The following is a 15,862-nucleotide window of genomic DNA, read 5'->3' as shown; positions in this document are numbered from 1 at the left end:
CTCAGCTTTCCCACCCTGCACCTTCTCCTTCCCCAATCTGCACACCCCACTCCAACCACACTTCAAAAACTTTGCCAGCAGTGTTCTCCCTTCCCTTTCCAGTTCTCCTTTCACAAAGCTCAAGCCTAGGCCTAAGGAGGGTCCAAACTGGCAGCATGGAGGACACAGCAAGAGAAGAAAAACAAACCAGGACAGAAGGAAGCAGTTTTACAATGACTTCTGTAGGTACAGAACATACACACACACACACACACACACATATATATATATATATATATATTTGTGTATATACACATTGACCTCCACACACAGAGAAATGAGAACTGCAAACAGCAAATTTTTCATAGTGTCCTACTACTAACCCATCTTACTCTGCCACATTAGAATACCTTCTAATATATCATATGTATAATATTTTTATACCATATATAAATTATAGGATGTAATTAGCCCAGCACATCACTTGACCTCTAACATTTTCTTTCTTTAAATACTTTCACCACTTCAGCATTTTGCAGAGTCGGGAATAGAGCCCAAACCTCAAAAGTCTCCTTGCAGTTCTCTCCACTAGGACACATTATACACAGTAAGTCACTGAGTACTGAATAAAACAACACTTACCCTGAGTCTAACACACCCTCGGCGGGAGCCTCTCATCATTTTGTCTTTTGACTGAAACAGAAAAAAAACAGATCAGTGGGTTAACAAATACAGTAAAAAGAAAGTTATTCAAACCAACAGAGAAAGAATAAAACATTTTTGCACGATGTTTTAGTGAATGACTAAACAAGATGCAATTTCTGTTACAAAATTGGTTCGTTCCCAGCACCATAGTACGGAAAATGAATCCTTCAAAAGAATACAAGATCCAACTTCAAGAAGTTTCCTAAGTAACTTCAGCAAATACTTCTGAAATGCAGTCCATGCCTTCACAGAAAGTAAAAGAAAAGGAAGAAGAAAGGAGTTGAGAAATATTAAAAATCAGCAGTATGCTGATTCACACCTTCCTCCTTTCTCTCCTATTCTCAGGAAAGTGTCCATGAAACAAAATCGAGCTGTGCAGGCAGAATTGCACAAATGAAATCGTACATCTGTCAGAAACTTCCCCTGATTTATACACTTTTAGGCAGAGACAAAATTCATCTTTAGACTTGTTTGTAAATCCACTTCCCAGCTAGAACAGCCCGCTGTCATTATTACAATTTAAAAAGTTAACCTTTGTAGCCATTTAAGCTGTTGGAGCCCAGATCAGAAAACAGGATTTTCATGTCCATAACCAGCACTCAAACTTGCACATTAACCCACCTTGCAAATTTAATCAATCTCTTCTTTAATACCTGTTTGAAGCACTGAAAAAAAGCTTCAACCTCCCCTCCAAGCAGGGAACTCTAAACAGTCAACTCAGCTTGAAACAGTGATCCTTGAGCTTTCAGCCCTTCCCACCAGTGTCACAGGCAAAGCTGACAGTAACCATTGCCTTTGGGCAATAGTGGCAAGCCTAAGTAGCACAAACAAATTATTTAAGGTGAAAAAGAAAATAGTGAGATCATCCTGAATACTCAGTTTTCTGCTAAGGGCTGTTTTTTGACTACCCACACACATGCTTCCTGTTTTTTAAATGATAAATTCCTTGCTACTGTAGCCTTATCTGAAAGGCAGTCTTGTCTAATAAAACCCCTTCTCTCTTGCCATCCAAATATTCAAACTGCATTCTTTCAAGTCAGGAAAACAACTATTATCACTGGAATCTCATGATGAGATTCTCTTGCTGTCATCTTCTGAAATACCCACTCCTTTCAGCAGTGTATCAATAATTCCATCAAGACAATATATTGATGCTATTACCACCACACCTATCTTCACTGAAGCAATTAGACAATAAAATCTTGCTGACATTAATGGGAAAAAAAGGACAGGACAAGAAGTATCAGTCTTAAGAGTCACTAATTATACTTTATCTGAAACATGTTTTGGATATAGCTAGGAGGAAAGAATGAAGAGGTCCTAGCAAGTCCTATTCACTAAAGACAATGTGCAGGTACAGCACTTGGGGCTTCAAATAATGTTTTAACTGACCTCTCATTCAATTCAGGCTCCAATTTATCAGGGCTGTCTTCTGAGTGTTAGAAGCCATCAGAATTAATCTGCTTGTTTTTACATCAGCACATGTTAGCTGGTCAAAGTGAAATGCAAGACCAGTAGTGTCTCCATAATGTATTCTACGGATATATAATTTCTTTTTAGACAACAAGTACATAGGGAAGACTTTTTGGAACATTGTTTTGTTTTGGTCTCTTTTTTTTAACCTCAAACCCAAGAGAGGATCTATTTACAAAGTTTCTCCAACAATTTCCTATGAGAAATTGTGTCTATTTGAAACATAGCTCACTAGAGTACACTTTTACTTTTTATATTCACTGCCTTGAGAGTTCTCCTAAAATGGGAGGACGCTTCTGAGAGCTTATCACTCCCTCTGGTGGTTTCTGGAAGAAATATTGGCATAATCTAAGCAGGAAAGAAAATATCTGGACTGAGGCTGCAGGGACCTGACCAGCTCTGACCGGGATCCCACGAGCCAGGCAAAGCCCTCCCAGCTCCCTGCACAGAACCAGAGCAGAAAAAAGCAAAGGCAGCAGAACAGATTGGGTTTGGAAGGGTTTATACCTCCCAGGGACATGCAGGGAATTTGGGGGCTCCTCCCAGTGCAAGGGAGAGCAGAACCCCAACAACCCCCATTTCCACTGACCACCAACTCAGCTGCAGAAGATACAGTAGAAGCCTCCCTTTTTCTTGTCTTTCTTTTAATGGGATGGAAATTAAGTTTAAACTTTATAATGTTTTTAGTCTGAAAAAAGAATCACAAGATAAACAACAGGTCAGAGTGTGGGCCTGTATACCCATAATTTCACCATGTTCTGGCAGAGCTTTACTTAGTTAATATCAAATATGAAAGCACTAAATGGAATTCATCCTACCTAAGTGCAATAAAACACCCAGGATTCCAGTATCTGAATTCCCTGAGCTCCAGAGCAGGCAGCTGCCATCACTCACACTGCTGGATTCTCTCACTGCACACAGCAAACCTTCCTCTGCTGCTGCAGGACAGCACTTTCAAACACAATTCAGCTGGCATTTTAGATTTTGCTCCCTCCCCAGCTAAAATTTTATAAAAATACAATTCAAATACTCTCAGCTTCCCTTTATTATTCTTTGATTAAAATTAGGTTACCCAATATATCCTATTAAAAATAAAGCCATCCTATAACTGCTTTGAGGAATGGTTCCATTTCACTGAATAAAAACTCATACAGCAGAAAGGCATCTCTAAATGGCTAATAAAAAACCCCCACATTTTACTTTCCTTTTATATTTAAAATTTTAATATGCAGCTATCTTTTTCAGCGCTCAGTTTTATAACCAGACAAAATTACATTTCCCATAAGCTTTCAATACACACTGTACTGATTGTGATGATAAAGGACTTGAACAGGTTATAAGCGGACAGCAATATGAGATAAACTTCAGCTGAAACTCAAATAAAAATTTGTAAAAATGAATAAAGCTATAGAGTATTACTGCAGGGAGAATTTAGGTATCTCCCAAAAAGATGTGGCCTTTATTGGTTCCTCTTTAACATCCACACAGCAAAGTTGATCACATATAGAACTGATCTAACAAAAGGCATTTGAGGTAACCTATGAATTCTGAAGAGCAATTAATTATTCGGCCTATTTAAAGAAAACAAAACAAAATTAGAATCCTAACCCAAGCCTGAAAGACGCCCAGCCCTCCTTCATCTTTAGAAGTGCTACTATTTCATTTGAGTTGTAGCTGTGGCATGCAAAGTTTAAGGTTTCCAATAAAACCCAGCTGCTCTTTGCCTCCCAAAGTTCTCAGGCACGAGTTCTGCTTGCACAGAAGGGCAGAACTTGAAGAGGTGCATTTCTGACTCAGTGCTGTCATGGAAATCCCTAACACAAGCACACAGATGAGCAAAACCGCTTGGGACATTTATTTCCTGTTAAGGACGAAGAACCTGGAACAAGCTGTATCTATAAACAGTAATCTTTGCAATTTATCTACATCTACAAGAGAAGCTTAAATTTGGATCACTTTCCATAACAGTCATTTTTTCTCATCAAATCCTAAGGCAACGTTCATTTTTAAAGCAGAAACAGACCTCAACAATTTAAAGATTTTACAGGCTGTTCCCAGCCTCCTTCCAAGGCACACCCCAATCTCAGAGAAGCTCCCTGAGCTCAGGGACAGCATCTCACAGCCTGGTTGTTTGTACAGCCAACACTGGGACTTTTGTGGGTGCAGTCATAAAACAGGAGATAAAACTGCAGCAATAGCTGAGGTGCCACTGGGGCTCATCTAACCCCACCACATACCACGATTATGTGAATAGGTATGGCAATATTTTATAGGGCCTGGCATGGAAAAGCATTACACTGCTTTAAAGAATCCTATGAGAAATTAATTCATGTGAGGCTTTAACCGCACCAAGGTGTAAAAGGTACAGCCCAGTCCTGGAACTCTCCATTCAGCCTCTTCCCCAAAAATGCACAGCTACAGACTAAACTGCCTGGAGCTGAAATTTAACTGCTAAAGAGGAGTCAACTACTTCAGTAATAATCCTTTAACAATTTATTCAGTGCAAGGAAACCTGTGATACAAAGTTTAAACTATGTACAAAATTCAACTTAGCCTTGTATGACAACCAACAATATTTTATATCCCGTGACCATAAATTTAGACTTATTTTTATTATGACAAGTTCACTTACAGTTTTGTCTGTTTTTAATAGACTCACTGAGTTGTTTTCAGGGCATGTGACAAGATCAAGTTATTATAAGAAAAAAGTGTCATTTCATCTGAGAATGGAAAACAGAGACCTTGGAGGGAACGTTTGTGCAAAAGCAGATGTGGTTTTTTCCTGTTTTCTTGGGATTTTTGCACGCAGCTGCTGATTGAGAAACTGTATTTGAAAGAAGCATTTAACTGAAAGTCTCTGCCATGGGGCCACTGAGCCCTGACTGCAGCTTTGGAGGCATGGTTTGAAATCAAGTCAACAAGGTTTGCTTTCAGTTCACCACCAAAGATTCATAAAACTGCTCCAAAATTTGAGTCTCCCTCCTCAATAGCTGGGTTGTACAACCCACAAGTAGATCTTCAATACAACCAGTTTTGAAGTTGCTAACTAGTAGTAATCTTGAAAAACATGAGGGGAGAGATAATTTCATACTGCCACAATTACTTTTCCCAACAACTGATTTCACACAGCTCTTGCTCCTGAAAGCAGTCGACCAGCAAATGTTTTAAAAGTGGTTTGATGGAATGATGAACAAAAGAATAGCACTTAAATCCATTCTTCAGGCATTCACTGGTGCAAAAACCATTAAGATGATGGGAGGCTCCCCAGTCTGGTTTCAGGAACACACAATATGGAGCTGTCATACACAACAATTTTTTCTGGCAGCCTTCATTCACTGTGCAAGGCAGTTCTTTAAGCCTGCAACATTTTGAATAGTTCTCCTTTCAATATCACCAAATGTCATATATCCATGAAGTTTTAAAATACTTTAAGGAACTGACCTTCTTCTAGCACTGTTTTTAGCACTGTTTGCACAGCTATGCCAGTTCTGCTTTCAATTTATTATACAATTTAAATATTTATTTAAAGAGTACACTTAAAGCTAGAATTTAAATCAGATTTTCAAACTTGAGTGGTTCACTGGATTATTTCTACAGAATTCCCAAGGGTTATCAAGGCTATAGCTGATGTGTATTTAAGACAGCACTTCTGCCAGAAAACACAAACAAAAAGCAAATTGCATTCAACTCCCCCTTCCTCCTTGACCATTTCTTTGTCTTCATGTTCTCCTCCCAGCATAATGTCAACACACACGTTTCTACACTGACATCCACAAAACAAACAACAGAACAAATTCAGCTGAAAAAATAAACCAGCACAAAGCTATTTCTCATCTGGAATCCAGCTCATGGAACAACTTTATAGCTCCTGCACCAGCAGAAGGCAGGAATGAGCCAGTTCAAGATTTGTTTGCTAAATATTTCAGTGAAGCCAACAAACCCGCAATGCTTCAGTAACTTATATATAAGTTATTCCCTTAAGAGAAAGCACTGAAGCATGAGTAGAGTCACAAATGCAAGAATACTGAGGGGAAAAAAATAATTTGTCAAGCCATTGGTCAAACCGATCCAAAATGGTAAAAATGGCACACTGTCATTTAGTTCATATTTTGCTTGAAAAAAGAAAAAAAAGGGGGCCATTTACTGATATCAGCAATCATTTATTTAAGCAAAACCACATGAAAAGAATATTTGGACGACAAGTCCAGATCATACTCTGTAAAATACAGAATTTGTAAGTCACTTTACACAAAAGTAATGATAAGCAAATTTGAGGATGAACATTTCAATTCTAAACGAGGAAAAAAGCTTCTGGACTACAGAAGTGGAAAAAAAAAAGCCAACAATTTGGCAATTTAGGTAAAAGGCTTTTTTGTCAACGCACATGAGAAGATTCACATTGCCACATTCAAGCAGCACTAATATTGTTCACTGCAATACAAGCACAGAGCATGGAACACACAAATGAAAACAGAAATACATGTGACCGTTACATTTTTTTTCTTTTTTTTCTGACTCTGACTTGATGCAAAAACTTTTGATTTTCTCCTTTAAAGTTCTAATCATTCCAGAAATGGAATTTCATTGAAATCATTTGCTCCTGGTGTATGTATCCAAAACATACTTAGGTTAACAGCTGTTCATTCCACCAAAAGACAAAGCATAGACTTTTCCCCCCAGAGTGCAGTGCTATTTCACACTAATTCTGTTTGAATGTTTATTTCACATTAAGGGTGTTTTTCTGCAGTCTATTTTAGGTAACTACCAAGGAGGGCTGAGTCCAGGAGTGCAAGGGCACGCCCATGAAGAAGCTTGTGGCTCAGGCTCTAATGGAAAGTTCAGCTGCATCAGGAGTTATTTGCCTGCAGTTTTCCACAGCTGCCCAGCCAAAGGTTAACAGGCTGTGGGATCTGCTGGAGAAAGTGTCTCCTGTCTGCAGAACTTACTGAGGCTGAGGAGCCTGGAGAGACAATGGGCAGGCACGGGCTGATCAGTACCTGCAATCCCCTGTACCAACAAAACTGCTTCCAGGCTGTGTGTCCAGAGAGCAGGGCTGGAGCCATCCCAGCCCATCCCAGCCCTGCATTGCATTCCTGGGAGAGGCCACATCCAGCAGCCCAGCCACACTCACCCAGGCACAGTGAGGCAACTCCACTGCTCCAGACTGAACCTGGTGCAGAGGGAGCCCTGTACACCTGATCACAGGTTCCTTCCCAACAGGACATTGCTCCATTTAAATAAAATCCCAAACCTGCCAACGCTTCAAATTAATGCTGTTTATTTACGAGCCTCATCAACTACGAGTCAGGAGTTACTACTCCAACACTAAGGTGAAGCAAACGGTGCCCTATCACCTTCTCAGGGGTAGGATTGGTTCTTCAGAGGGGGGTGATCAGCTGGGACAAGCTCTGAGTTATCCTTCAAACGCTGCTCCTGCTGACCCTGCTGCCCTGCAGCACACAGGAGAGCAGGGCGTGCCCAAGGCCCAGATCCTGTGGCAGGCAGGTTTCAGTAGGATTGAAAGTTCCCAATTTGGGTAAAAGGCTTTTGTAAAACACCTTGTAAATGCATATGCATTACATGCATTACATTATGCCTTACAGCCTTAGGTAAGAGAATGAAAGAGCTCATGGATGGGAAGAGCATTCTGAAGGAAATGTTCACTCCAGCCACTTCTCACTGGCAAAGGCACATAAAGCAGAGAACATGATTTTATTCCTTAAACCCAACTTGAACTTTTTAAGATAGCTGGTTTAAAAAAGAGTTTTTAAATTTTTGAACTAAAAGTTGTTATACTGACAGAGAACATAATAAATTATACAAAATGAAAGTGTAACATATATGTAGAGGTACCCAGTCATAGGAAAAAATTAAATAATATAATTCTACTAAACAGCTGAAGACCATAGGATGAAAGTCAATGCAATATCCAGAATTATAATTATACACAGTAGTCATCAGCAAATGTTTCTATTTCTGTAGCTGAGCATTAAATGACTTTGCACCTTGGACTGCTACTTTGACCACACTGACTAATTCATCTCTGTCAAGCAGCTGACATTTGAAGAGCCACTAAATAGCAACTTTAAAAGCACTTCCATTTCTCCATCCACATCCCAGGTGTGAGATTTTGAACCCACATGAACAAAACTGAGAGCGTGTGACAGTTCTGTGGCAGAAGCCTTACCACTGGCCTCTCCCAGTACAATGGAAATCCAGATTTAAAGAAAAAAGTTTTATATGCAATGCTTCTGTACAAACAGAGCTTCATAGACATTGTGGTGTGTCAAGTTATTTGCTGTAAATCTATTCCAACTTACTACAGATTTAATTTGTGTGTGTTTTATCCAGCCTGATACACTAATTGCTCCATGAGAAGAAAACTTTGGGGCATGGATGCAGCTCACCCAGTGAGCCTTCAGATTTCAGGGTGCATCCTTGAAAAAAATTAATTCCTACCATTGAAATATTTGTAAGTTATGTAAAAATATGAATAAGGAAGGCGAACAAGCCAGTAAGGCAGGATCTGGGAGGGGTTATAAAGAAAAAAAAAGGAAAGAAAAAGTTAAGGAAAGCATCACTGTTTGTTAACACACAGCAGTAAAAAAGATCGTGCTGGGAAGTGGGAAGTCCTGAACGGAAACGGGAAAGCCGACCCGGCTCCGGGAAGCACCTGCCGGGCGGCAGCGAGCCCGCCAAGCGCGGCCGGAACGCCCCGAGCGCCGCGGGAACGAAGCGCGGGGCGCGCACGGCCGCGGGACGGCGGCACCGCCCGCGCCCGCCGGCCGGGCTGAGCCCCCACACCGAGTTCCCGCTGGACAGGGCGGGGAGCAGCGGGACTCGGCCAGCACCGAGCAGGGCTCCGGGACAGGGGGACAGGGGCAGCCCGAGGAGAGTGCGCGGCCCCGGAGCCGCCAGGAGAGCCCGGGCGGGTCCCGCAGCCGCTCCCGCCAGCGGCGCCGCCCGCCGCCAACAACAACAGCGCCCCTCGCCCCCGCCACTCCATCTCCCCGCAGCGCCGCCCCATTGGCTGATCCCGCCGCCTCCTCTTCCCCCATTGGTCGCTACCGCCGCCTCCTCTTTCCCCATTGGCCGCCCAGGTGCCCGCACGCCCCGAGTCCCCTCCCCGCCCCCACCCTGCGCCTGAGCCGGTCCCCGGCGCCTCCTCGCCCGCCCGGCCCGCCCGCTGCCCCTCACCGTGTAGTAGGAGAGCAGCCCCGCGTTGTAGTCCAGCACGAACCAGCGGTACTGCCAGCCCTTCATCACATTGGTCCATTTGCTCAGCGGGCCCTCCATGATAGACGCCATCTTAGCACCGGACCGGCACCGCCGCGCACGCCGCGCGTTCGGTGAGGGGAGCGGGGGAGAGACTCGGCGGCCGCCGGGCGGGGAGGGGCGGGGCACGCAGCGACGGGGAGGGGCCACGGGGCCACTCTGCCCCGGGGGGCGGTGTTTGCGCGCGCAGCGGGGAGGGGCCGTGAGGGGAGCGGCGCCCGGCGGGGGCGGCCCCGGGGTCAGGAGAGAGGGAGCTCGGGGTACGGGCATTGAGGGCGCTGCCTGAGGGATTCCGTCCCCGCGGCTTCTCCTCACGGCCCCGGGTTAGGCGGAGGGCGAGGAGCGAGGCAGGGCTGTGAGGCGGTGCCGTGAGGGCACGGCGCGCTGGCCCTGCGGTGAGTGAGGGCGGCAGGGCGTCGACCTGTCCCCTAAAGCACTTTTGGGATCTTTTAGTTCCTCTCTAGAACACTTGGCACCGCTTGGAAGCTTTGAGCTGGTGTACTCGTCCCTCTGCCTCTCGGCTTTTTTAAGTGCCTTAACTCTAAACCAAAGTGGGCATAACAATGGAGTCTGAGGGGGCTTCTCTTCAAAGCGCTCCACGTCCACAGTGTCTAAAACTCATTCATGACTCGAGATGACCTTTAAAAGTTAAAGCTTCAATGTGACACAGCTTTCCTGTGGACTGATCCAAGAATGTGGAATGAATTCCCCAGGAGCTACGGACAATTGCAAATCTGTTGTTCAGCACAAGGCATGGTTTTGGCACCGATCTCCTCTGACATAAGTACAGAACTTGAGCTGTGCTTTAACATGAAAACTTCAAAGGACCCATAGGGATACTCATGTTCCTTCCTAGGGAACAACAATAAAGCAGCAGAAGTAGTGTTTTTACCATGAGGTTTGTGTTTATCATGTAGTGTACCGTGTTCATTAGTAACATTTTTTTCCTTTCCCCCTTACAGCCCTTTTTTATTCTTTGTCTATTTAAATGCCTTTATAGTCGGGCTAAAACAGGTTTAGTGTCTCACAACACTTCAACTTTATACTAAATAAAACAAAATTTAATAGAAAATCACCCATTTAGTGAAAAAGAATCACACAAAGGCAGTGTGTTTCATCTTAGGAAATAAGAAATATTCCAGATTTCTAATTGTCTCCCCATATCACATGTCACATCATACACTAGTTTGTCACCAATGGGAATTTGGAGCATTGACTCCTTGGAGTCACCTGGTGGTGTATTTATGCATGGGGTTACCAATTTAAGGTACCTAATGCACAATCTGATTTTGAAATCTGGCTTGTTAATTTAGATAACTTTTTTTTTCCCCCCAAGCTGCATATGACCTTAGTAGTCGGTTTTTGTTCTTTATTTTCACTGACTAAACAAAGCGGGGCTGCCTAGAGATTATACCCAGGCAAGCAAAACAAAAAACATCAGATGGTGCCAGAACATTACTAGTGCTGCCAGTTAAAGCTGTAGCTGGACTGGAGCTTTATTATCTCACATCACTCCTTTGGCTCTATTATGCAACAGAAGCTGAAACAATGCAAAGAACTCATGGAACAAAACCTCTCTTGGTTTAACCCTGAAAAACCTGTGTGTGGGCAGAGCATCCACAATAGGAAATTCTCCACAGAAGAGCTTTTTATTTACCTTGGTTTGCCAGAGGCTGAGTTTCCTGAACTTCAGTTTACACTGCATATCTTAGCAGTTCTTTGACTCTTTTTGGGGGAAAATGTGGCAAAGGCTTGTATCCACCTGAAAAAGCATGTATTTTTGATATCTCATTTTAGCTAAAAGTTGAGAGCAGGAAAAATGGTGTTAACAGGTATAAAAGGGGGAATTCAGCTCAAGGTTTCTTTTAGAAATGTAGTGTGGATAGTCCCTTAAAGTAATTTGGCAGAGATCAGAGAATCATTGTTTTTCAGAAAGCCCCACACAAAGTGAAATAAATAAATAAATTTGAAATTACAGTCTTTGAGCCTCCAGGGTAGATCATACAGGTTTATGCACTCTCATGCCAGGATTCTGTGCCTGTCAGATAACTCCCCTCTATTGAGCATGGATCATGAGGGCACTACTGAAGGGTTTAGGATGAACTACTCAGATCCTTCTGATAAAGATTCTTGAGGCCTAATCAATTTATTTTGAAAGATCAATGCAAACATTTTAGTTCATTTAAATAAATCAATAAACTGAAATCAGCAATGTGCCATAATGTCTTTTTATACACTTTTTATTTTAAATCATTAGCATCAATGATTTTGAATTAAAAATGGCTTAAAATAGAAATTAGGGAGTAATTTCTTAATGGAAGAATTTGGTTTGCTTTAACATGTTTTGTCTGAATTCCATCTGGATCAGTTACAAAGAGCTGTTATTTTCTGTGATTATGGGCAGTTTTATTGTGATGTTCTCCATATTTTACACAACTCAGGCTGGAGTGTCACCCTCTGTACCATTCAGTACTCACTGTCACCTGAGAGAGGAATGTCCTGCAGAGGTAACAGACCTGGGCTGAAGGCAGCAGCTGTTACCTTGTGCTGCCTTTGTTGAAAACAAGCTGAAAATCTTGTCCAGCCCCATTCTCTTGCCTCCCAGAGCTCTCAGTTCTGTTACCCTGCCACAGTGCCCCAGCCACACACACATTTCCTGACCATGGTGTGGCCTCCAGGGTACTCAGACTGTCCCAGCAGGAATGTAGGGGGAAACCTCAGCTGTGCCCAGTCCTTCCTGTGTTTTCCAGGACATCCCAATTTGCACCCTACTTTTAAAAATTTCCTCTGTGTTATTTTTCTTTGTCCAAGCATGTCCAGTAAATTATATTTTTGCCCATTACAGTTTAAATCTTCGTGGTTTCTAGCCAAAAGGAAGACACTGCTGGTCAGAGTGAATACCAGTGAAGGACCAGGGTAGACAATGGAAGCAAGAGAACACTGGAAGTCTGATTCTTTCTGAAGAAAATGCTTTTCTGTTGTAATTTTGCTGAAGTTATGGCTGAACTCAGAAGAACCTCAGTGATGAAGTTGTGGCTTGTGGGTTTCCTTCAGGGTGTCTGGCAGTGTGACTGGCAGCAGTGAAAGTGGCTTTTGGTTCTCCCAACAGCTGCAATTGCTTGGGCTTCTGAGGAACATAAGGAAGGCATTTGAGAAGAGAACAAATAACATTCTGTTTCAGTTTCTTTTCCAACTTCAGAAATGTGCTGGTACTTTAATTTTCTATTGCTTGTCCTGTAAGTTCACTGTGTCAACTACTGATAATGTAATCATCCTAATTAACAATTTATGTTTTAGCCTGATAGTGGATGATTCTTTTTGCACTTGTTGATAGCAAATAATGTCTTTTATTTGTACCTTCAGGGAAATGTTCCTTCCATTTTATTTTTTACGGGTAACAAATGCAGTAATAAACTACAATCAAGTAGAAGATGGAGCATTCTGTGTCATCCTCAGTCTCCAGCTCTGGCCTTTACAGGTATTTTCTAGTCCCTCTATGTACATCCCAACTACACTAAGAATAGGAGCACTGTCAGAGCATAAACATTTTTATTTTATTTCTTCAGAATTATGTTTGGTTTAGGGGATTACAGAGAGAAAGATAGATGGGAGAGAATCACCTTCACCCTACAAGCAGTCATTCTTCAAAGAGGACAATTAAATCAAGCATGACAGTAAGTGCCATTGTAAGTAGATTTTCTGAATGGATTTATTATACTGTCACTGGTTTTAGTACAAATGTTTATTAAAAAATCAACAAGACAGTGGAAGGAGGACAGTAGCTGGTTTCTGAGGCAAACAAATAATTCTCTTGGGCCTTTCTTGCCAATTCCTCTATGATGCTATGAAATAAAAGCCATTAGCAATACATTTTCCCAATTCTGTCCATTTTAATCTAGTTTTTCTCTGATTTAATGAATTGTCATAAATTCATTAAATTGGTCAGGGATGAGGAACTTCATTGAGGGTTATGCAGACCTTTCTGAGTCTTCTAAATTACTCCATATTAGCATATTCTGGAAAAAATCAAATTATAGCAGGTTGAATGGGAATCAAGTCATCACGTCTCAGAATCCCTGTTCTGTTTTTGCATATTGCTTATGGCTGTGTTTGGTGGAAGTCCACAAGAGAAGAGGCTTTTCTTTTTGGACATGAGATCTGCCTTCCTGCAGCTCAGAATCTCATCCTTCCATGGTGTGTTTAGAGCTGCACTGGAATATTGCAGCCAGTTCCCCAAAACCCATGGAATATGTTCAGCCAAACTGCAGTACCATTTAAGACAGGGGTGAAGACTCTGTCTTGCATTTAAGCTAGAGATGATGCAGAAAGTCAGATTCATTCTGTGTGCAGCTATTTAATCCTCCCCAGTGCTGTCTGTCAGAGGGATGATGCAGCAAAGGCGCAGCTGACTCACCTCGCTGGCACCGACCCTTGGCAGCCCCGGGAGGAGTTTGTCAGATGTTGTTGCTCTGTGTTAAAAACAGGGAGTGGAGGTGCTTAATTAAGCAACTCCAGTGACTCACCTAATGGCCAAAAGCTGTTACAAGGTCTACAGAGAAACACATTTTAAGGACATTATAAATTGGAGTAGCTTTGAAACAGTAACACAACCTAAATTTTTGGTGTGGTTTCTTAAGAGTAAGTTCAGGTTTTGCATGATAGTTTGCCATAACGTTATCTGGGAGTTGCAGGAGTGTAGATTGACAATTCAGGACTCAACATCTCTTCAAGAAGTACATTTCTGGGCTTGGTGAGGGGCTTGGCTGTTAAGAAATGTGATTGTCTTCTGCACTCACTCTACTCAGAGGACAAAGAATTCCTCCCACATATCCTGATCACGCTTGAGATCTTCAGTGTTCTGAGAGAAATTAATAGCAGTAAAAATTAAATGGGGAAAGCACCTTCTAACAGATTCTGTAACTTAAACATAGTGTAAATCTAATACAAAATAATTTTTTAAATTACCTAGCCTTTATACTGAAGAAATAGTTATACAGGCTATTTTCCATATTTATATTGGATGAGCTCTGGTAATCTGAAAATCAATCTAGCCAGTAGAAAAATGCTGGAATGAATTTTGGTGAACAATTCATTGTCACCTTTGTATTATTTTATTATAAAACTTAAATTATGATAATTTACTCTTGAGATCAACAGGCCATGGACACCTCTAAAATTCAGAGTTTGATAGGGTTCTGGGCCGTATTGTCTAGTCTGTACTTTCACCAAGAAAGAATGGACCATAGTATCCTTGAGGATAATATTGTAATTCCAAGGTGGTGTTGTGTGAGTCTGTGATTCTTTGCTGAGTACAGGAGTTCAGAATTCACAGCGTGCTGAATCCCATTTCATACCCCTAATGCATTGCTGAGATGGGTAATGTCTCATCATTTGATTTAAACATCTTATCATCCTCTGAGCAGAATGTATTTAAAATTTAATGCAGAAGTCCCTGCCATTTTCTCAACCACAAATAAGTGATTGCTGCTTTAGCCTCCACAGAGGCTTTGAAAAGACACAGAGGAATGCTGCTCAACTGGAATGGTTCCTTCACTGCAGCTGTGGTATGCAGCCCACTGCTACAGAGAGGCAAATAAGTATAATCTCTTTTCCCAAAGCTTTCTCACCATCACCTTTTTTCATGGTGTTTGCCCTATTAATGTGTTCAGGTAAGGTTACTTGCTCTGTATAGTTGGTTTAGCAAGAATGCAATACATCCATCATCATCTTCTCACAAAATTTAGAGTTTGATGTGTAGCAAATTTAGCCAGGGAAAAGCTAAGAATCAATTAGTATTTTAAAGTATTGTCACTATTCATAAGGATTAAATGCTGTGTTTATTTTTAATTAATGACTGTTTGTTTTTCTTTATACACTGTATTTATTTATTTATTATTAATAGATACAGCAATATCAAAGGTAGTATTTAAAACTGGTGTTTATACATTCAGATAGGTTCCAAAATATATGCATATTTTCAGGCTGTTATGAGCAGTATCCACACTCAGTGGTACAAAGTCATGGTAAAATCTGGAGGGAAAATATCTTTTTCCCTATCTTTTCTCCCCCTATTTGTCTTTTTGTGTTTGTTTGTTTGTTGTGTGGGGTTTGGTTTGGTTTGGTTTGGTTTGGTTTGGTTTGGTTTGGTTTGGTTTGATTTTTTGGGTTTTTAGTTTGGTTTGGTTTTTTGTCCAGGTCAATAACAGGCATCTGACTCTGGTAATTTTTAGGGTATTAAATAAGTGATGAAAGGAAGGATAAAAGTAAAATCAAGGAAACCTGGAGCTGAGCAATCCATCATAATACACAAGTACAATGTGTGCCTTTATTGCCCATTTGATTTCCATAACTAGAGGTATTAAAGGGGTATCTGTTAAAACTAAGTTTCCATTGTGTCAATGTAGAATGAGTTTCTGTCTCCTCTACATTT

At 41.6% G+C, this 15,862-nt stretch overlaps 1 protein-coding gene and 1 long non-coding RNA gene across 6 annotated transcripts in view; one reads left to right on the top strand and one right to left on the bottom strand.

The window, feature by feature from the left end:
* Positions 1 to 9,492, bottom strand: part of OSBPL9 (oxysterol binding protein like 9) — a 58,570-nt gene extending 49,078 nt beyond the window's left edge. For 3 of the 5 annotated variants that reach the window (XR_010441229.1, XM_064720050.1, XM_064720051.1), the window contains exons 1-2: positions 9,355 to 9,486; positions 622 to 672 (exon numbers count right to left, since the gene is read on the bottom strand). Coding sequence is in view for 2 of the 5 variants with exons in the window: in XM_064720050.1 (XP_064576120.1) it covers positions 622 to 672; positions 9,355 to 9,465 (162 nt within the window). In the remaining 3 variants the exon portion in view is untranslated. Of the gene's footprint in view, positions 1 to 621; positions 673 to 9,354 lie in introns of all 5 variants that reach the window. The other 2 variants (XM_064720056.1, XM_064720058.1) reach the window with 1 other exon arrangement.
* LOC135451143 (uncharacterized) lies at positions 9,379 to 13,112 on the top strand. Its single transcript, XR_010441230.1, has 3 exons — positions 9,379 to 9,506; positions 12,796 to 12,910; positions 12,999 to 13,112. It is a non-coding gene; the product is annotated as an uncharacterized LOC135451143 (long non-coding RNA).
* The last annotated feature ends 2,750 nt before the right edge of the window (positions 13,113 to 15,862 follow it).

Source organism: Zonotrichia leucophrys, chromosome 8, assembly GCF_028769735.1.
Source record: "Zonotrichia leucophrys gambelii isolate GWCS_2022_RI chromosome 8, RI_Zleu_2.0, whole genome shotgun sequence".
NCBI lineage: Eukaryota > Metazoa > Chordata > Aves > Passeriformes > Passerellidae > Zonotrichia > Zonotrichia leucophrys.
The sequence above is the reverse complement of the archived record's forward strand: the minus strand, read 5'-3'. Positions and strand labels throughout refer to the sequence as shown.